This window comes from Acomys russatus, chromosome 10 (genome assembly GCF_903995435.1).
Source record: "Acomys russatus chromosome 10, mAcoRus1.1, whole genome shotgun sequence".
Lineage (NCBI taxonomy): Eukaryota > Metazoa > Chordata > Mammalia > Rodentia > Muridae > Acomys > Acomys russatus.
Window position 1 is genome coordinate 28,528,848 of NC_067146.1, and position 23,954 is coordinate 28,552,801.

General features: G+C 35.9%; 1 protein-coding gene across 3 annotated transcripts in view; it reads right to left on the reverse strand.

Annotated features, from left to right (window-relative positions):
• Phf14 (PHD finger protein 14) overlaps positions 1-23,954 on the reverse strand; it is a 144,697-nt gene that overhangs the window by 55,224 nt on the left and 65,519 nt on the right. For all 3 annotated transcript variants that reach the window (XM_051151924.1, XM_051151926.1, XM_051151925.1), the window contains 2 exons: positions 23,069-23,119; positions 22,819-22,940 (listed from right to left, as the gene is read on the reverse strand). In XM_051151924.1, coding sequence (XP_051007881.1) covers positions 22,819-22,940; positions 23,069-23,119 — 173 coding nt within the window. The remainder of the gene's footprint in view (positions 1-22,818; positions 22,941-23,068; positions 23,120-23,954) is intronic.

Sequence of the window (23,954 nt, forward strand, 5' to 3'; positions counted from 1 at the left end):
CAAGAGTGTCAAGTATTCTTAACCACTGAACCATGTCTCTAATCCCGTCAGTTCTTAGTGTGGTCTCAGGGAGTTATTGGGTTAGACACAAGGAGTATCAACAATGAACACTGAAGGTATGAAGGTGAATTCAAACTTAGCCTTTAGCATAATATATCTCTGAAAAGGAAATTATTCAAATTGTTGGAAAAAACAGCATGGAAAACTATTGTTGAAAGGGTTTTAAATTTTTTGAATAGTTTAATCTTTCAGGTTCTTTCCAGATCTTAACTTCTAACTCATTAAGAAAGTAAACTGAGCTTTTTAGTAAAACTTAATATGTTTAATTACAGTTCATGACTATACTACTGAAATCGCTACCTTAACGTCTTAATGTGCAGTTGCTCATATATTCATCATGTGTTTATCATTTTAAGTGTAGCATTATTATCATGAAGTCAAGAATGGTAAGTGTGACTTAGTTTATAAGTTACAACCAGTTAGGCTTCTTGATAACTGACAAAACAACATGAGAGCAGCTCTTTAAGTATGTTCTATACAAAGAACATCAAGTGGAAGAGGTCTGTTTTAAATGCAATTGTTATGGAGCCACTGTACAGAGGAGCAAAGCTGAAGAAAAAAAAGAAAGGCCTTGGTAGGATAAAACCTATACAAGTTGGTCACATCCCAGTCAAATTCTACAAATCAAGTCACTTGCATTTTATTTACGGAAACCTTTCATGCTCATTGTTCTCCCTCCCTCTCCCGCCCCGCCTCTCTCTCCTTATTTTGCTGTGTTAGTTATTAAAGAATGGCAAATTTGCCTAGTGATACCAAGGACCTTGTTGGGTCATGGTCTGCAAGTGTACACTCATCATTTTAAAAGGTTGAGTAAAATTTGATGTCAAGCACTGAGCACAATAAGTGAAGGTTTTAAATCATTCTTCTAAAGGTTTTAGTCATTAAAAATTATCTTTTCAAAAATATTTCACCTTTCAGAATTTTTTTCTTCATTTGATTTAGATTTATATTCTAATCTGTGTCATAGTGTTTAAAGATACTGAGATGTGTTCCTATATTCAGTGGTCAAATAAGTAGAGTACACAAAAGTCCAGAGAAGTCAGTAGATCATGGAGACACTCTGCGAGAAAAGTTTTCATATAAACCAAGGAAAGGGGCATTTGAATTTGACCCTTGAAGAAGCTAAAAATATTTTAGAGGTATTCAAAGAAAGATAGGCTTTTTCAAGAAGAAAAAATGAGTAAAGACAAATCACAGGACTGTTGAGTTCATGTATCTATAGCTTTGGGGAGCATATTTTATATAGAAGACATAATATAAAGTAAAGCCAAGATGGCATACAAATAGCTAAACAGATTTAGGAAGATCCAAACACAGGTCATCTAAAGATGTGAGCACCTGAAATTGAAAACAAAAAACACACTGAAGCCAGATTTGGTGGGTCTAGTAGGCTAAATTATAAAGCCTGAATTACCCTGAAGAGGTAGGGAGTTCATGAACAAATTTAAGTACAATAAAGACAAGATGATATTTTTGGAAGACAGCTGTATTAAAAACCAGAAAGAGTGCATCTAGAGGTTACTGCAACAATCCAGGAGAGCTATGAAATGTAGTTTACTTCTGCATATTCTCCTAGAAAGGAAATCGACAACCCACTATTTACAAATAAAACCCAAAACACATGGATTAGGTGGCCAGCTCAAAGTAACACCCAGAAAGGACTGAGCAAAGATCAGAAACTAAACACTTTGAGATTTAAGCATTTAGTCACTCTGTTTTTATTTTGTTCTTTTCCAGTTCTCGCCATTGCTATGTCTGGCTACTAATACAATGATTTAAGACAAAACCTACATTGTGAAGATTTCAAGAAAGAATAAAGCATTCAGGAAAGTTTCACCAATAATAAATGATGAAATAAAGACAATTAGATGGGTACTTAGAAAAAAGGGAAATTACACTTAGCAATTTAGATTTCTACAATGAAGACTATTTGGGCATTTATAATCAATCATGTTCAACACTCTCAGAAGCCAAAATGCTATATAAGAGATAAGATTTCAGCAAGTAATTTTACCATGTTTTGAAATTAGTGTCCATATGTTAAGGCAAACAAAAGTCTGAATAAAAAAGTAAGCTGATTTTAAATCAACAGAACACAACTTATACTCTAGTAAAGGTGATATAATAATACATAATAAAAAATATTTTAAATGACAGTGCCTTAGCAGATCTTTAAAAACATGTGACATAAAACTACATGGCAATTTCACAAAAGTGCTCATTAACTAAGGAATATATAATATATATTTGGCAGCTATTTATAACACATCATTTTTCCTTTTTTCAGACATAGATTTAAATTTCAGTTAATAAAAAAATCATAAGGAAAAGAAACCATCAACTTAGCATTGGAAATATCTACAAAGGTATGTACTAAAAGTCATTTTTTAAAATTCCCTTAAACAGAGATACTTGACATAGAAAAAAAATCCAAATGGATCAGTTAGGAAAAGTCAATCGCATAGCTACAAAATACAATCAAACTTCTAATTTCAATTCACTGGATTGACAAAAGTCTTTGCTATGCCACTAACACAGGGTTCATACCCAAAATAAAATAAAATAGAAATTTTATTTAAAGTAGACTATGTAATGCACTTTTACCTGGCCTTGCCAACACTAAATAATTAAGCCTGGGCTAAAAGAGACACTGTGTTAACAAAAAAATGGAGGCAATGAGATTGAGTATGGCTGAAATACATTATATACATCCATAAAGATGTCATAATGAGACTATTGCTATGTAATAAAACTTTAAAAATACTGATTTAGCTATATTTATTGAAAAAATCATGATATGTCATTAAGTTTGAAAAAATAGAAATTTCAGACAAAATCTTATAATTATCATGATAGGAAGGAGAAAGGATGGTAAAAGAAAATAGGAATAAAATTTTTTGTCCCCTTTAAACCCACAAGGTATGCCTGATACTTAAACAATATTGAAACCTACATATGACATAGTTGTTCCTACCTGCCCTGTAGCAATACTGCCAAACATCCCCAAAATGTTTTATTTGTGAACTAATTTGGTATCATTCCTTTTTCCCTTTGGAATCATAAGGAAAAGGGGGGCAGAATCACATGACCATAAACACTGTAATAGAATAAAAGTCAATGTAATAACTGCAACAATTACTAAGTAGTAGTAAATACAGTGTGGATGCACTGATGAAACAAGATTCACATTCCAGGCAGGAAAACAGAAGCTTCCAATACTTAATTCAAAAAGACAAGGAACTGAAAACAAAAGAAATGAACCAGAAAGATGACTCAGACTGTATAAGCACAGGCCTGACAATTTGAGTTAAGTCCCAAGACGCAAGTGGTAGAAGGAAACTGACATCAAAAAATTGTCCTTTGACCTCTATATACTCTCAGTGCCATCTGCCCATAAACACCGACTCTGCATGCTAGGCGCATCCTTAGCTACATCCTGAGCCCTAATCAGTTATTTTTTAAAATATCTGAACCAAGTGTACCATAATGTGGAGATAAGCATAATTGACTGCAGTTCATTTTCTTCTTGTATACATTTTTAAAGTGTGAACTATAAAAATTTTTTAATTTAAAAATATCAGATTACAAGTAACTATAGGTAACTGTAGATAAAGGAGACTACAAGAGACTAAAGTAATTTACTTCTTCAAAGAGAAGATTTAATGGAATTACAAAGTAATGTGCTTTTAAGTCAATTCCAGAAGTTAACACGTATCACATTAAGCCAGTAATTAACCTTTAAAATAACCTTAAAAAACAAAAACATAACAAGGTTTTAGAAAATGGCTCAGCAGGCAAAGTACTTGCTTAGTAAAAAACGAGGATCTGAGTTCAGATGCCCAGCAACCATAAGCAGACAAGATCTCCACAGCTTGCTGTATCAGTGAGCTCCAGATTCAGTGTGAGATCCTGTCTCAAAAACAAGACAGACTAAACCCAGGCAGGAATTGGTTTCTGCCACAAGTGTTGCCAGTATTATATCAGTAGGCCTATCTTGCCAGACCAGTCACTGTAACAGCTCACTTGTTACCTTGGTAGCAGGGATATAGCTTCCAAGAGGCTACCCATGCTTCCACAGAGTGCTCGGTACATGAGGATATTCAGTGGGCTTAACAAAAACATAGCACATGAAGTTGGAAAGTAAAAGGTATTCACAGACAGGGTGAGGACAGAGGGGAGGTGCAGGAGTGGGTTTTGTCAAGACACATAGGCATACATAAAAGTGTAACAATTAAAAAAAATAAATGTTGTTTTACATTTGGGCTTGGTGGTGCACACTTTTAATCCCAGCTTGCTGGGAGGCAGAGGCAGGCAGATTGCTGTGAGTTTAAGGCCAGGCTGGTCTGCAAAGTGAGTCCAGGACAGTCAAGACTACGTAGAGAATCCGTGTCTTGAAAAACAAAACAAACAAACAAAAAGTGTGATTTACTCACAGCAAAATAAGTAAAAAAAAAAAAAAAAAAAACACGAAGGGCGACAGAGGGCTATATATGTGCACAGGAGAGTGCACCTGAATATGCACATACTTGGATGCATACATTACACACACAAAAAAAGTCCCATAGTCTTTAAAATCAAACACTTAAAATGTCAGCCTCTTTAAAACATCCAGAGTCTTTTAAAATTCAGTGTCTTTCAACTGTGGACTCCTATAAAGTAAAAAATAAACAATTTTTTACTTCAAGAGGAAAGAACGAGTCACACAATCTGAGCAAAGCAAAACTAAAACCTAGCTGCAGATAACTCAGTATCCAATGGGTGGGGCTCACTCAAGGTCCTCCTGAGGGCTTTGGTCACTCCTTGAGCTCTGCCCTCAGCAGCATCCACAGTTTGTCTTCTCGGCTCCATTGGCTCCACACCACTGCTGCTGCTGTACTTGGTAGCCATCTCATGGTACTGGGATCTCCAAAACACTGGGCCTCTCGATACAATTGGACTGCACTTTCACCAGTAACCTCTCCTGGGCTCTATTCATGGTGCTAAGCCTCAGCTTCTCTTCATTGACTCCTTCAGTCCTGGAGCTGCAACTGCTACTGAGGCTACACCTTTATCAAGTACTTAGTACTGGCCTCTCGCAGTGCCCGGCCTCCAATGCTGTCCATGGCCCCTTATGCCATCAAAACCATAACCAGGATGATTTTTTACACTACCAAGCCCAGCTGTCAGCATGAGGTACAACCTTGGCCAACTTTGGAACACATCTTCTCTGGGCAGTTAGAAAACACTTCCCAGAAGATTTCACCTCAGTGATGCTGGTCTCTTCTTAATCACTGCTAATTTTTAGCTCCAGCTGACCAGCATCTATTGTCCCAGCAAAGCAGATGTTTTACTGTAGTGGTACTGGCCCCTTGTTAATCAAAAGGAGCTAACCAAACTACAGATTCTCAACTCTATTTTATTTTATTTTTTATTTTTGGGTTTTTTTGAAACAGGGTTTCTCTGTGTAGCCTTGGCTGTCCTGAACTCGCTTTGTAGACCAAGCTGGCCTCGAACTCACAGCGATCCGCCTACCTCTGCCTCCCGAGTGCTGGGATTAAAGGCATGCGCCTCCACTGCCTGGCCAGATTCTCAGCTCTAAATAGCAAATGTTCTTAATCGAGTCATTAAGGTGTTTTGGATACTTCACAAGCCAGCCCTCCACAGTTCGCATTGTTCTCAACACTCATCTCCTACACTCTTAAAGCCCATTGAGCTCTCAACACTCAGTGACTGTTCTCGTCCAGAGTTCCACAGTCCTCCCCAAAGCCACATGGTCCAGTCTGTCACAGCAGTACCTTGGAATCTGGGCACCAATTTATCTTAGGGTTACTATTGTTACGAAACACTGTGACAAAACAACTCAAAGAGGAAAGGGTTTATTTTAGTCACATTTCCGTTTAACTGTTCATCATCAAAAGCAGTGAGAGCAAGAACTCAAGCAGGGCAGGAACCTGGAAGCATGACCTGAGGTAAAGGCTATGGAGGAGTGCTCTTACTGACCGGCTTGATCAGCCTGCTTTCTTATAGAACTCAGGACCACCAACCCTGGGATGACCCCACGTGGACTGGGACCTCCCACATCATTCAGGAAGAAAATGCCCCACAAGCTGGCCTTCAGCCTGATTATATGGAGACATTTCTCAATGGAAAATAGTTATCTCTTAACATGACTATAGCTTGTGTCAAGTTGTCATAAAACTAGCCAACACACTTGACTAAAAAAATTTAATAAAAAGAGGAAAACATAAAATAGAGTGAATCTTGTTTTGTTTTGTGTGTAGTAACTTAGCACAGTGAATTCATAGATTTCTTTTCCATATTCTTTTTGGCTCACTTTGAATGGTTGATGGGTAATATGCATTCGGAGATGAATTTTCCCCTTTTTATTTATCAGAATGTTCCTGAGCCTTTCTAATTTAATCAGCCTGAACGTTTGTATTGTGTTCTGTATGTCACAAGTACGTGCAGTAATTGGAGATCAAGAAGAAAGATTCAGATGGCAGAGTATTCCATTGCCGCTGTCTTGGGGTTTTTTTTTTTGTTTTTTGTTTTTCTAAATCACACAGTAGTTCCACCCAACTATGATAGGATCCCTATTTCACTCCTTTAAACTCGAAGAATTCAGCATTTCTGTTCGAAAAGTAAGTGAGGTAAGGTAAACTCAAGACAATTATTCATTCTCTTATACGTGGAGAGTGTGTGTGTGTTTGTGTGCACGCGCCTGCATGCCCACAAGTGCGCACGCACGCATGCTGATTACATAGGTTTGAGGCCAGCCTAGACTGCCAGAAACTCTGACTCAGGACAAACAAAACAAAACCAAAAACGAACAAACAGACAAAAAGCAGTAAGACAAAACCCCAGACTTGCCTTAATAGCCTTATATCCTAGTTAAAAAGTAGAAAGCTGCAGTTCTCATTCAGTTATTCTCTTGTATTCTGCTTTCCCCTACTGTCCTCTTTCCTAACTCCCACTGCCTCTTAAGTCCTCCCAATCCTCTGCATGGAAGTTGGAAAGCTAAAGAAATTTAAAGCAATAAATTCCACTTCCTCATGTATGTATGTATGTATGTATGTATGTATGTGTGTGTGTGTATGCATGCATGCATGTATGGATGATGTGAATGATATAGAGTTACCTAGTAAATTAATTGTAGAAATAATTGATAACTAATGAAAATGAGACAGGCTATAAAAGAATGGATAATTTTCAGTTAGGAAAAAGAGGAGCAAAGCATTTTAGAAGAATAGAAGGACTCTGAGCATGTCCAGGAAGATGAGAAATCTCGCAATAAGAGGGTTGTGGAAAAGGTGTTTAATTGCTAGAATTTGTTTTAAAGTTTTTTAAATGTTTTATACTGTAATGTCAATATTAATGTGTGAGTTTTGGGGATGAACAAGAAAAGAAAGGTTGTAGTTTAACAGTGAGGAATTTGTGTGTGAAGCTAAAAAGCAGTCAGTTGTGCTGGTTATTTTTATGTCAACTTGGCACAAGCTAGAGTCATGTTAGAGATAACTCTTATTTTCTTAATTGAGAAAATGCTGCAGGCAAGCCTGTAGGGCATTCTCTTAGTGACTAGTTGTGAGAGTGCCTAATCTATTGCGGGTAGAGGCACCCATGGGCTGGTGGTTCTGGGTTCTGTAAGAAACCTGAACTGGGAGCACACTGATTTGGCTAACTTGGCTACCCAGCAATCTCCCTGGATCCTTCTGTTTCCACCTCATAATTATATATGCAGGTTACTGTGCTCAGCTTGCTTACATAGGTTCAGAGATTAAACTTAGGTTTATGTTGTACAGCAAGCACATTGCTTATTGAAAAATCTTCTCAGGCCCCAAAATTGCTTTTGTTTTGTTTGTTTTTTGGCAAGGTCTGACTATGTCACTCTGACTGGCCTGGAACTCCCTGTACATTGAGCAGCCTTGCCCAGAAATCACAGAGGTCCACTTGGCTCTGCTTCCCAAATATTGAAATTAATTGCATGAACCACCTTCCCAGCCCCAAAAGGGCATTTGTGACCCAAATCTTCCATCAAGTATTCTTTGTAAACTCTGAAGGTGATTGAATAGACAGAAATTAATATGCAAAATAATCCACTAGCTCTTTCCCTAATTCTAGGCATTTATATTAGTTACAAATATTTTCAAATACTAAAAAAAGTTCCATGAAGAGCATTCCTACATGTAAGTTGTGGTATTAAGGGATCAAATCTATTAAGGAAAGATAAACATATTTTCTTTCATATGTAGTTCCCAGATATTATGTACTCACAAAGTCATTTATGCATGGTGTGTGTGTGTGTGTGTGTTTGTGTGTGTGTCTGTGTAATAATAAGTAGAAGGGAAAAAACTGTAAGGCACAAATTCTCAAGCTGTGTACCATGACCCCTTTGGGAAAAATAACCCTTTCACAGGCGTCACATATCAGATATTCTATATATCAGATGTTTACATTATAATTCATATCAGTAGAAAAATTAGTTATGATGTTGCACTGAAAATAATTTTATGGTTGTGGGTCACCACAACATGAGGAACTGTTTTAGAGGACTAAAGCATTAGGGAGGCTGAGAGCCACTGCTCTAAGCAAACAAAGGGGACAAGAGAAGGGATGTAAGACGGGGAATAGAAACTGGTTGGAAACGTCCTTGTGTAACACGGTGCCATGCACACTGAATGCAATCCATAAAATAAACTGTGCAAATTTCTGGATATACACCTGGGAAGAACCTTGTAAGTACCAGATCTTTAGTAACCTCCCCTTCACATTTAATGCCTTTGGCTTTTATTGCTAGGCTGATATCCAGAAAAATCAGACTTATTTAATTCCCTACTATTATGATATGTTAATGTACTATTAACTTCTATGTGCTTGTCTGGCTTTCTAAACTAGAGTGATCCGCTTCCTGAAATTATGTGTTGCATCTTTGTGTCAGTACCTTCATCCAGACACCATCAGTTCTCTGCAGCTCAGTGGGCAATATTTTTCTAACTGCTGCAGCATCATTACTACAAAGAATAGTTAATAATAATTAGTTTTTTAATGAAGTTCCCCCAAATTCTGTTCTCATTTTCTAGCGTGACCTCATGTTTTAAGAAAACATAATGCAGAATTGGGCTGATGCTCTAAGGTGGCTCTCAGCGCTGCCTGTGAACAGCAGCCGTTCTCAGTCACGGCATCCCTTTCAGCCCGATAACCACTAAAATCTCCGCCCTGTGGTTTCCTGGAAATGCCACAATCCTTCAAATGCCACGCTAAATTGAGAGAGAGAACTATCAGTGCCTGCACAGTAATGCAAAAGGATGAGCATGAACTGAGTGAGACGTTCTGGAAGAGCAGCAACCTTCCCCTAGATGTGTCGGCTTCCCATTACATTTTTGACACAAAATGCTGCAAAATGATTTAATGGTGGCATTTTGTTTTGCTGACTTTCCTTTTTTTCATTACACTGAAACAAAAGTTAGGTCACGAATGTAGGGGAAGAGTGGCCAAGTCTGAATTCTACAATAAGAATCTGTTTTGAAAGTAAATTAATAAAAATATTAAGAAATGTGCAAAAAAAGAAACGTGCATTTCTCCCTTTTATTTGTATATTAACGTTAACATACAGAATAGTTACCTCAATTATATTGTCTAATTTACCTTTTCTTATCATTGTCTTTCTTTTCTCAAGTAAACTGTGATAATAATGCCATTTGAATAAATCAGAAAAGCTTTATAGCTTTATTTAAATTATTATGCACACAAGCCTGCTTCATGTGATATCCTGCCTTTGTTCCTCATTGTGGCCACACATGGCCACTAGAACAGCGAAGCTGTACACATAGACTCCACACTCTAAAAGATGAATGCCTACGAACTTTGAGATTCACATTTCTGTTAGGAATAAATGTCATCATTTTGTCATACCTACTAAAGGACAGAGCTTGCTTGTACCTATAGAAGCATACCAAATACAACTGGATAAATTGACAGGCTGCAGTTTGTCTTCTGCACTTACATTCCTTGTTTTTAATATGGAATACCTGTTTGTGTGCCCAGCCACACAGCTATTTTGAAAAGATAGTTTGTTATATGTGCATAATTTTAGTATCTCCTCTTAAGAGAACAGTACATTAGGTTGTGCTTAGCTGAGCATCCTTTTATCCTTCATTTTGCCCTCAGCTCTTGATAAAGATAGTACTTTAGCTAACAAAAGTTGGAGTATCTCAGTCACAATGCCATCCATTGTTTCTTTTCCCCTGACTTACATTTCTTTTTTTTTCCTTTTTTTATTATTAATTTATTCAAATTACATCTCAGTTGTTATCCCATCCCTTGTATCCTCCCATTCCTCCCTCGCTCCCACTTCCCCCCCATTCCCCTCCCCTATGTCTGTGACTGAGGGGGACCTCCTCCCCCTGTATATGCTCATAGGGTATCAAGTCTCTTTTTGGTGACTTCATTAACCAATGTCATGAATCAAATGGATCTCACAGATATCTATAGAACTTTCCACCCAAACGCAAGGGACTATACCTTTTTCTCAGCTCCCCATGGAACGTTCTCTAAAATTGATCACATAGTTGGTCACGAAGCAAATCTCAACAGATACAAGAAGATTGAAAAAATACCTTGTATCTTATCAGATCACCATGGTCTAAGGCTGGACTTCAAAAGCAACAGAAACAAAAAGCATACTAACACGTGGAAACTAAACAACTTTCTACTTAATGACACATGGGTCATGGAAGAAATAAGGGAAGAAATAAAAGATTTCCTGAAATTCAATGAAAATGATGGAACAACATACCCAAATTTGTGGGACACATTGAAAGCAGTGCTAAGAGGAAAATTCTTAGCACTAAGTGCCTTTAAAAAGAAAATGCAAACATCCCACATAAACAACTTAACAACACATCTGGAAGCTTTAGAAAAAAAGAAGCATCTGACTTACATTTCATCAGGAGATGTTTTCTAAGAACTCTGGGATGAATTAGATTCCATTTGCTGATGAATATTATCAGTTGCTTTTTCTCGTAAATATCTTTTTAAATGTAATTTCTTTATTTCTTTTAAGATTTATTTATTTATTTATTACATATACAGTGTGCTGCTTGCACACCAGAAGGGGGCACCAGATCTCATGATAGATGGTTATGAGCCACCATATGGTTGCTGGGAATTGAACTCAGAACCTCTGGAAAAGCAGACAGTGTTCTTAACCGGTGAACCATCTCTCCAGCCCTCTCCTAAATATCTTTTTGTTGTTGTTGTTGTTGTTGTTGTTTGTTTGTTTGTTTTTTGAGACACGGTTTCTCTGTGTAGCCTTGACTGTCCTGGACACACTTTGTAGACCAGGCTGGCCTTGAACTCAAAGCAATCCGCCTGCCTCTGCCTCCCGAGTGCTGTATTAAAGGCGTGCGCCACCACGCCCGGCTTCTCCTAAATATCTTTTTTTATTTTTTTTATTTTTATTTTTTATTTTTTTTTTTCTCCTAAATATCTTAATAGAAGGATTTATGTTTTGGTTAGAAGTTCATTATCTTCTTTTATCTTACTTAATTTTATTCAAACTTGTCTAGATAATACTGACTAATAAGGACATTATGCAATGCAGTTGTATGATATTCAAATACATATGAGTAAAGCACTTTGTTAGTGATGTGATCTCAATCTGCTATAGGGGCTGATCAAGCACATTGGAGGGCCATGGAGTAAAAAGCCTTGAATTTGGAGTACAGAGAAAATTTCTAAACAGCCATATAATCGCAAAGGTGTCTGCTGTATGTAGAGACACCTACATTCATCTTGAAATCCTATTAAATGCATCATAATATGAAAAGCTACATCTGTAATTGATAATCATAATTTATTTCAGTTTAGGATAAATGTAGTTGTTCCTGGAAACTGTTTCGGGGTTAGGAACTAAAATGAAGAGCAATCTCATATCAGCCAGCAAAATGGCTACTAACATTACAGAGAGAAGATACACTACACCGACCTAGAGAACGTAAGTCATGTTTATCTATAAACATTTTTTTAATCAGCTTGTTTTGAACAAAGAACACAAGCTTGTGAAGTTAAAGCAAAATTCTACTATAGCCCTTTTTTATTTTTTATTTTTTTACTATAGCTCTTCTTAGTAAACAATAATAAACAATAAATGAGAAGCAAATGCCTTATCATTAACTCAGACTTTTGAAAAGATATAGTCTGCAAAATGTGTAAGATCAGACTGTGAAAAATATTATGGGTTAATAATATTAAAAATAGTAATCCCTATCCATATTCTCCTATGCTGGGCATAGTGGCATACACCTTTAATCCCAGCACTTGGAAGGCTAAGGCAGGCAGATCGCTGTGAGTTCAAAGCCAGCCTGGTCTACAAAACGAGTCCAGGACAGCCAAGGCCAACAGAGAGAAACCCTGTCTCAAAATACCAAAAAACAGAATTTCTTACTCTGAGTAAGATATAAAATTTTACATTTCTCTAAAAAAAAAACCCAGAAGAGCAAAAACAATCCTATACAACAAAAGATCCTCTGGAGGAATCTCCATACCTGATCTCAAGCTGTACTACAGAGCAACAGTAATTAAAACAGCATGGTACTGGCAAAGCAATAGACTGGTGGATCAATGGAATCGAATCAAAGACCCAAAGATGAATCCACACACATTTGCTCACTTGATTTTTGACAAAGAAGCCAAATCTATTCAATGGAAAAAGGATAGCATCTTCAACAAATGGTACTGGTCTAACTGGATGTCTACATGTAGAAAAATGCAATTAGACCCTTATTTGTCACCATGCACAAAACTCAAGTCTAAGTGGATTAAAGACCTCAACTTAAAACCAGAGACATTAATTCAGTTAGAGGAAAAAGTGGGGAAGAGCCTGGGACACATAGGCACAGGAAACAACTTCCTGAACAGTACACCAACAGCCCAGGCCTTAATGTCGACAATTAATAAATGGGACCTCATGAGGCTGAGAAGCTTCTGTAAGGCAGGAGACACTGTCAAGAGAACAAAGCGACAGCCTACCGACTGGGAAAAGATCTTCACCAACCCTTCATCTGACAAAGGTTTAATATCCAAAATATATAAAGAACTCAAGAAATTAAACACCACAAAACCAAAAAACCCAGTTGCGAAATGGGGCTTGGAACTTAACAGAGAATTCTCAACAGAGGAATATCAAATGGCAGAGAAACACTTAAAGAAATGCTCGTCCTCGTTAGTCATCAGAGAAATGCAAATCAAAACGACACTGAGATTCCATCTTACACCCATCAGAATGGCTAAGATCAAAAATTCAAGTGACACCACATGCTGGTGAGGATGTGCAGAGAGAGGAACACTCCTTCATTGCTGGTGGGAATGCAAACTAGTACAACCACTTTGGAAAGCTATCTGGCACTTTCTCAGAAAAATGGGAATAGGGCTTCCTCAAGACCCAGCTATCCCACTCCTTGGAACATACCCAGAAAATGCCCTACCACACAACAGGGACATATGCTCAACCATGTTCATAGCTGCTCTATACATAATAGCCAGAACATGGAAACAGCCTAAGTGTCCCTCAGTAGAAGAATGGACTACGAAACTGTGGTATATTTACACAATGGAATACTACTCAGCTATCAAAAACGAGGAATTCCCAAAATTTGTGGACAAATGGATTGATCTAGAAATTATCATAATGAGTGAGTTCACCCAGAAGCAAAAAGAGACAAACGGTATATACTCACTTATATCAAAACACTAGTCCAAGGGATACGTACCATGAAAATCTTTACTTACCAAGAAAGTGGGTCAGAGGAGAGGACATCCGATTGAGACTTTAGGCAAGAGTAGCATGGAAGAAAGAGGAAATAGTAGGACCCACAGGGTCCTGGAAACCTACAAGAACTTTATGACAGGCAGATCTGGATCCTGGGGTCCTCCTCAAACTAAGGCACCAGGCAAGGAGAATATAGGCAGTAAGCTTCGAACCCCTACCAAGACCTAGCCGATGAACATGATACTCTCCACCGTTGAGTGAAGAGTGAGATCTGACTCTCACACGAACTCTGGTGCCCCTTTTCTGACCATGTCCCCCGAATGGGGAGACCTGGTGGCACTCAGAGGAAGGATAGCTAGTTACCAAGAAGAGACTTGATATTCTGAGAGCATATATAGGGGGAGAAGGTCTCCCTCAGTCACGGACATAGGAGAGGGGAAAAGGGGAGAAATGGGAGGGAGGGAAGAATGGGAGGAAACAGGGGAAGGGCTAACAATCGAGATGTAATATGAATAAATTAATTTTAAAAAATTTTACATTTCTCACATTTTTGTTTCTTATGCCCAATATTTATGAGAAAATATGTGAACAAAAATATGAGACTTAAGAAATTTTTCAAATTAATTTTGGAGGCTAGGCAGATCTATAAAGTACTGGCTGTTTAAAATGAAGTCCTGAGTTTGACCCCTCAAACCCATTTTTTATTAAGAAAAATAGCAAGAAAAAGCCAGCTGTGATAGCATTTATAATTCTAGTGCTGGGGAAGACAGATAAGTGATGCTCTGTGCTCACTGGCTGGCCAGCCGCAACTACATGGAAACTCCAGGCCAGTGATAGACTTTGTTTTAAAATCAAGGTAGACTGCTTGCAAGAAAAGATAACCAATGTTGACCTCTGACTTCCATACACAGGTAACCAAACACACCAGACAACCTCACATCATACACATATTAAGCTAATGTATTGCAGGGCTCCCATAAAAATGAGAAAATTGGTTTTCAGAAATACTATCTGCATTCTTCAAAAACGCACTACCTGCAGGGCCGTATCTGAGTTCAACCTCAGATTAACTGGCTGGCTAATTGGAGTGCTGGAGATTAAACCAGGTCTTATATAAACTACAACCCTGTGATGGCTGATCTCAACGCTAAGCTGGAGATCTAGAAACGCCAGGGAGCAGAGGTGGGCACACCTGTGTTGAATTCCTAGGCTGACATAGATGGAATGACATTCCCACCCTGGCCGGGCATCCAGGACAAATAAGAAACTAAGCTGAGCACAGCCTTCATCTCCCCCTGTTTCCCGCCCACAGGTGAACCTCAGGCTCCTGCCACCATGACTTCCTTTCCACGATGAACTATACCTTCAAGACCACTTTTTTTTCTTTTTCTTAAACTGCTTTTGTCAGAGTTTTATCACAGTAATAAGACAAGTGACTAACATAACCTCATCCCGCAATCTTCAAGTTGTACCCTTTTGCATTATCCTCACATTTCCTCCTAGTTACTAGTGATTGTCAGATAAATCCTATGTTCTATTTTTCATCACTGACAAATATTGATTTATATAAAAGCAGAAGAGGAACTGAGAGAGTCAAGTCCCTCAGTAAAGTAGAAAATGATTATTCCAGTTGTACTAGTCAACAACCAATCCATCCACGTACATCAACAAGAAAACTAGGATTACACTAATGGCATCTACCAAAGTTAGAGAATGAGGTCAAGAAGGTAAACTGTGTGGGGGAGGATGTTGGGGGAGGGCGCAGGTCTGACAGTTTCAAGGATGTATGTTTAGCAAGAAAACAGAAATTTAAAAGCACAATCTTTTAACTAAAATATCTGTGCAGACACAGGAAGGTATCTCAACAGGAGAGCAGGATCACCTATGTCATGTGACTCTGCAGTTCTGACTTCTGAGACAGGAAGTCTTTTCACAGAAGCTACAGAGAAGATGGGATTGATGGCATGAAACTTCTCTGGCAAGGACAAGCTGACATTTTATGAACATTCATACAAAACAGTCTCAATTTCTAAGTTTACTGAAATTCATTCCTTTGCACTGGTGTACTTTAATGAGCTACCTTTCCTAAAATAATAACCCTCCAGATCACGAATAATCAAGAAACCAACTTTTGTGAGGTATATGTAATCCACAAAGTTCATTCACAAAATGAAAACAGTGACATAAAATGCTTGAATAGTTTTTTTTTTTTTTTTTTTTGCACGAAGCAGTGACTGACTATTTGCCTCTCTAAAGGTTAGCGCTGCACCCAGGTTTCTTCAACCTAGACCAGGAACACATTGTTCCTAAATAAAAGAACCACAGAACACTTTTTTAAAAAGGTGAGTAAAATTAACATTACTAATGATTAAAATAGTAAAAGTACACATAGTACCACAACTTTGCTAAACACCAACTTTAAAAAATTATGTGCCATTAAATTTTTTGTTATATATGTGAGCTAAGTATCTATGTATGTGACATTTAAATATGTACAGACATTATAAGTACAATGTAATTATATTCATTGACTATTAAAATGTTGATGTACTTAGTATTATTTCAATGTAACCAGCTTCTCAACCATCAAATATCCCAGAGAAGCATGGACGAAGTTCCATCTCTATCATTAGTGCTATGATCCTTATTCAATATAAAGTAAAAGTAAAGAATAACACAGTGACATATGAAGTTTTATAGAATAAGGAATTATATTAATAAATATGATTAATTTTCTTAAAAAGCATGCTTAAGATCCTAGAACTCACTTAACTGAAAAAAAAAATGTCTAGGAAGACATAAAACAAAACAAAGCAAAACAAAAATCATGAAATGTGTACTACCAACCAGGTGGTAACAAGTACAGTTATCAAAACCCAGTCTGTTTTTTGAGACAGGGTCTCACTGTGTGCCCATGTAACTCAGCCTGGTCTCTAGCCTCTGAGTCACAAGTACTAGGATTCATGGCTTCTGCCACGTGCTTGACATTCACAGACAAGACATAAGCCACAGGGAACAAAAATATAAAATACCTAGCATTGTGGAATTTGGAGCAAGACAGTGCAAGTTTAAATTCATCCCTTTTTAGATATCCAACTTTTGGGAAGTAACTTGAATCTTGTGTTTTAGTTTTCTCACCAAAGCCAACTCAATGGCAGTAACACCACCTACTTTACTAAGTAGCTAAATAATTTAAGATGAACATATAGAAAGAAATGATGCCAAATTTACCTGTTTTGTTATAGTTATTCTTCTTAGTACATGTGGAACATTTACCATTTCCTAGCCAGGTGTTACATCATTGTTTATTGTTCCAGACAACCCACATAGCGGGCATTACTGTTCATCAGTTTAACAGAAGGTTAAACAACAGAGATGAAGGCAAGGTTTGCAAGTTACAGACATAGTGGTTAAACCAGCCGTGATTATTAAAAATTCATTATCCAATACTGTCTCCTAGAATACAGCAAACACCTGCAGTTTTTAATAAAAGCCAGACACAGCTACATAGTAAGAGCTCTTGTTTCAAAATTAAAAATAAATTTAAAAAATTGTGGGAGTGATTATTTTAAGGGATGAAAATTACACCTCAGCAGAAGTATTTAAACATAACAGCTGTTTACTCATCAATGGAGCCAGCTGATATTTGTTTTTATTGTCCTATAATAATGAGAGACAGAGCGGCTAGAAAAATGGCTTCCATGTTAAGAGTCCTAGTCAATTATAAAGCAATGTGAAAGGAGTTTATTAAAAATGTAGCTTGAAATTATTTTAAAAATAAAGACAACATAAGAAGCAAATATTGTTGGGCACAGTTGCACACACCTGTCAATTTCACCACACAGAAACTAGAGGCAAAGAATCACTATGCCTTTAAGGCTCATCTGGTCTACACTTCCAGGACAAGGTAGGCCTTCCTGTCTCAAGTTCGCCTACAACATATCTTCCAAAGTCAAATGTTAAAAATACAAGAAAATAAAGTTACAATGAGGTCATAATTATAAATCTTTGTTTAAATATTGGATTTTTCTTCCCCATTAAAGAAGAACCCTGTTAAAATCATTAAACAGAAGATGGTTTCAGGCTATGAGTTATAGGAGAGATATACATCTTCAGAGTCATCTTGATATGATACTTGTGATTTGCCTTTTGTATTCAATCTATCATGACAATAAGATGAAACATGTTGCAAAAATATTAACATAATTTGTTAAAACACTCAGTAAGGCAGTTTGGTGAGACTGTTTTAAAATAAACAACAATAAAAACAAAGAAATATGTGGGGAGTCTGGGCTGTAGTTCAATAACAGAGCATTTCCCTAGCTTGAGCAAGACCTTATTAAGTCACCAGTACAATAAATTTGATAAATACTCATTCAAGAAAATAGTATTTCCAATATTAGAGGTTTAAAAAAGTCATTAATGAAGCAATTATACAATCAAAACCAAGCAAGTTTATGAATTCTATCAAGTGTAATCTATCTTTCCTTAAAGGAAACAAAAGTAGACTATGGTTTTTAAGGCAATCTTAGTGATCCATTTTTAGCGATATTAAGTGACATGAAAATAATGATCAGGCTGGGGCTATAACTCAAGAAATAGGGCACTTGCCTACCATGCACCAGGCTGGAACACGAAAAAATGCTTTGATAGAAGTAACTACATGACAGCCAAACTTAGCTAGACTATCTATCTAATCAAATCTCACAGAGAGAAGCTCAATTATGACCCAGGAAATTTACAATCCTACATACTTGTTAGGACAAAAAAAATTAATTAAAAATTTAAGTACTCAGGCTCATTAGCGACTAATACTTGAAATAAAATCTACCATACATGAGTTCTTATTCATGTCCCTCATAGTTTATGATGCACTCAAATTAATTTAGAAGAAAATATTCGGAAGTAAGACACTGAAATTGCTATAAAAATAACATAAGCATTACTTAGCCTTCCAGCTAACATCCTAACCTTGTAGCCAAAACGGTTCAATGTCTATAAGTCACTACATACTCAGATGAGCTTCTACCATGCAGTTAATAAGGCTGAATTAGCTATAAACCTGAAATAGTTTCACAGATTATTTCCTATCCTCATGCTTCTAATAGCTACATGCAAAATAAAATAAAAAGTATTAATGTAAGAGACTCACAGATAATAAGAATTTTCCGCGAGCATTTGTGGTTTGTCTCTCACACAGTACTAAAGGGCATCACATTGCATTTATCTAGTTAATGTAAATTATGAGGCTTATAAATTAGTCTTGCTCTCAATTTAATAGCAAAGTAAAAAGCCCACAGAGAGGAAAGGACTGCTTATCTCTAAAACTTGACTTTTGAAGAATCAAATACTTTGAAAAAGAAAAATTACTCCACATCTACTCTTGTAGTATTAGGTTCCCTTCCTTCCCTAATATGCATAATTAATATACAAGTGTGCGCTATACTTGTTACCTAAAAGCATTTCTACATTTTTAAGCCTTTGAATCATATCTACTTGGTATGTATTTCATTTAGCAACCCAATTTGTACTTAGATTCAATTATAACCATAGTTTTTATTAATTATAAAGAGCCAATACTTACATGAAGTTGAGTAAGTGTATATGATTCATTTATCAAATATTTGAGGATTACAGATAGAAATAAAAGTAAATGAGGCATCAGGAAGTGGGTGAGGTAAATATAGAACTTCGTTATCAAAGCAGGTATGTGCCTAGAGAGATGCTGCAATGTTGACAAGTCTCAAGTAGGCTTTCAGCATTTTAACTGTATATCTTTAAGTCATGAAAAAATATGGTTTTAATGAGCAATTTGTCAGGCAATGTTTAAGTTTAAAAAGAAGACGGCAAAATGGGAGTACTATTTTAAAAGTTCCATTAAGATTTATGACCATTTACCAATTATCACAAGATACCTAATTTAAAAAGTAAGATTTTGATAAGCTATAACAGAGGGGAAAACTAAAGTACAGAAATGCAAGTAATATGCTCAACATCTGAGAAAAGTTTAGAGTATAAAATAATAGCTGTAACCAACTAATTATAGCTACAAATATGATAAAACTGCAAATATGAGATAATATGAAAAATACATATAAATTCACATTAAAACATTTACACTTAACTGAAGAAGAAAAGTAAATGTGAAGGACTTCCATACATAGCCTAAATTTCAGAGGTGTCCTTTCACAGAGGCACCACAGACCCCACAGTTATGGATGTTATTTCACAAGAACTTGAGAAAATAATGGACTACATTCAGTAAAATATATATATATATATATATTACAATACACAGTAGTTAATTTTACAGGAAAATCTAAATGGAATATACAGTGAATATAACATATTTCTAACTAAGCACTGAAATCAATGTATCTATATGTCTGTCTGTCTATCTATCTATCTATCATTTATCTTTTGATCTATGTTTTTCACTGAGATCTGAGGTTCCAGGCCCGGCCCATAGCAGCATGTCAGTGAGTCCCAAGATCTGCCTGTCTCTTCTTCCCTAGCAAAAGGATTCTATGCAAAATACTCTACACCCAGCTTCTTTGTGAGTACTAGGAACACAACTTGGTTTGTTTGTGTTAGTATGTCAAGTACTGACTTAGCCACCTAACCTTTAAAGTATATGGGTCCAATAGCCAAGATTATAAATAAATAAATAAATAAATAAATAAATAAATAGGTATATACATAAACAAACAAATATCTGTGTGAATAATAAATTAAATATGTTTAAATTATGGTAAAATAGTATGTGCACATGATACAGGTACAATATGATCATAAAAATATGATGTTGGAGAAAGGATTCTCAAGCAATAATGGTGCCAATTCCAAAATAAATGAGATGCCAGGCAAAATGACAAATATTAGTATACAATTCATTTTACTAAGTAGATAAAATTCTATATAAAATTTTTAATCAAAGAATAGTGATGCCTAAATTGAACATACTTTTCAAAAGAAAGATAACATTATAATTCAAAAATACTTGTTATATTACATCACATTCACTGTAACCTCCAAAATATTAATGAAAACATTTCATTGCTTCTTTACCAATTTCTTTTGAAGTTTTACAGATAAGCTGGGCTGTGGTGGTGCACTTGGGGGGCAGAGGCACACAAATATCTGTGAGTTCAAGGCCAGCCTAGTGTAGAGAGTTATTTCCAGGGCAACCAAGACTACACAGAGAAACCCTCTCTTGAAAAACCTAAATAAATAATAAAGTTTTACTGATAATTTATGCTGCTATCTCTTAACAAGCCAAAGCAGAGAAAGAAACTCTCTTTATATATCAATTCTAGAATAACAAATATTTTTCTTCCGAAAGACTGACAAAATTTCAGGTACTGCAGATTGCAATAATGTGATTAGAAATACAAGTTTTATAATAGAAAGTCATGAAATAGATAAGAAAACTAATATTGCTCAAAAGTCTTATTAAGTTTAAAACAAAGATGAAACTTATTTTTTGAAAGACAGCTAAAATATGATGCCCTAGGGAATGCCCTAGAAAAAAGAACTTTTTGAAATAAAAATTGTATTCATTTGTAGCATCAAATATCTCCACACAATAATACATCCCAGTAACTGTCTATTGATCCTATAGTAAATGATCCAGGATCAATGTTCTATCTCCAAGAAGAAAACACAGTCTGTATATAGGTTCAAACGGTTAGAGGAGGATCATCAGACTAAATCTCAGGCCCTGTCAAAACCATCAAGCTCCTTAACCTCACCTCCAGGCCCCAGGGATTTCCTTTTATTGAGTTCTGCTAACTATATAAGGGATTCATTTTTAAAAAGTATAGTTTTATATATACAACATTCACTTATGCTTATTAATATCACTTTTTACATCTTAAAAAATTATAATAGGAAGTCAAGCATTCACAGGTATTTCTGAATAAACTTGGAAGAATTTTAAATTGTAAAGGAACATAATCTTTATAGCAGTTCCTAACATTTCTTCACCGGAATGTTTACTTTCACCTAATCTTTTTCAGTACAAAGAAAAAGAATCCTAATACTTCTATGAATTAACAGAAACAGATGTTATATTCTTAGTGGCTGAAACACATGGCATCATTTCAAAAGTAAATACTGTAAATCATACAATACAAATATATGTGCTTTATCAAATTTGTTTATTTATTTTGAAATGTTTACTTCTTTGTCCTCAGTTAATTAACTATAGATTTGCTAAACACAATTTCTGAGAGAACTCAGAACATGTTCCCTTCCACACCGTGTGAACCTCTGTGTCCCTGTCCTCTGAACGAGCACCTTTTGCTTTCCATCCACCCCACCACCACAGTCCTGCGTGGTCTCTTGCGTTAGCCACAGATGCAGATGCCTAAACTGAGAAGTGTCTGAACCTTGGGGAGCAGCCACTGAGCAGCATCTGCTGAGGTTCCTGGAAGGTATCATGTTTGACTTAAAAATTTATTAAAGTACAGAACAAAACAAACAAAGAAGGAAACCAAACCAAAAATAAATAAATATATAAAAAATAAAGTCTATCTAGGCCATCTTTTCACCTTTCTTTATTTCATAACAGAGAAGCATTTAACACATTCATTTTGGAAAGCATTAAGGAAGTTATTGCCAATCAAACTCAATCAGTTATATGAATAAACTTCAATGATTATGATATACTAGAGACTTTAGAAACTGTGGTCTGATGAGAAAAAACAATAATCTCAGTACAAGGTACTTAGAACAAATATGTTTGCAGCTTCTTTATACAAAGCATTAGCAACTTATTCTCAAGAGACAATGAATTTGCTTAAGATCCATAGTCACTGTTATTTCTATCTAAGTGTGAAGTATAAACGTGTAGTAGGTTAATAAGTGGATAAAATCTATTTTTGAAGTAGCCATCTCACTACATACTATATAAAGGATTTATTCTATAATTGGTTTTACTGTATCTGTTATCAAAAGTAACACGCTGGGGATCTGACTTGACCCTAGGGACAAGGTCTCCGTGTTCAATTTACCTGACGAGATTCTCATTATCTCCAGTTCCTTTGCAGGTCGCACACTCAGTTCTTAGGTCTTCAGCCTTGGGCTTCTTCTGCAGCACAGACTGCCTCTGCCTTCTCTCCCTAGGAACTCTTTCCTGCCATACAAAGAAGTAAGCAATACAAAATTGAAAACAAAAAACAAAACAAAAGATAGTGGAAATAACTCAAAGCAAGAAAGCTTCCCTGAGTTGAGAGTACATAAGAAGATTTATCTTACTCATACCTCATGCTTTTCTTCCTCGGGAACAAAGCTTCGCTTTCGTCCTCTGGTTCTCTGGAAAGAAGCCCATGAAAAGACTTGAAGTTTATAATGATAAACATGAATTTTCCTGTTAAGTTTTATATCTTAAGTTATACCTGGAAATTTTGTGTTTCTAAATAATGTTGCATTGCTCCATTGCATGTTGCCAAAAGTATGCCATTAATATAGTAGCTTTTTAAATAAATACACAAATTACTTGATAGGAAAAATTAATTTTCCAAAACTATTCTAAAGAGTTTCTTCAACATTTCATACTTATATCTGATTCACTCAGTATTTAATTTCTCATGTCTTATCACAAATCATTTCTATAGCTACAACACTGAAACGCAAATCATATCATATCTATTGTTTTCACATACATACCTATGCATACATGTTTATGCAATACAAAAAAATTATTAAGTAGCCATTAAAACAAGGTGAAAGATGAACATCTCATTATTTGCAAATAATTAAGACTAAATAAAATAATTTAGTAAATAAGTTAATATCCTAAATTTTGGACTTCATTTGAAAGAAGGCATATCTACGTGTTTAAAGAAAATACAATAAACAAATTAAAGAAAATAAATTGAAGGTAATAAGGCTAAAATAATTTAGTAAAAAATTTTAGATCTTGCATTTTCAACTGTATTTGGACTTCATTTGAAAATAGCCATCTACATGTTTAAAGGTAATACAACACTATTTACAGGCAGTATGGTTAAACTCTCTATCCTACACAGCATGGCCTCTGAACACTCACAATCCCCATCTGCAGACCACTGCTCTAGAGACTGGATGAGATACAATGTACTACCTAGGTTTTATTCTAACAGCTGAGATTTAAAAAAAAATATTTCAA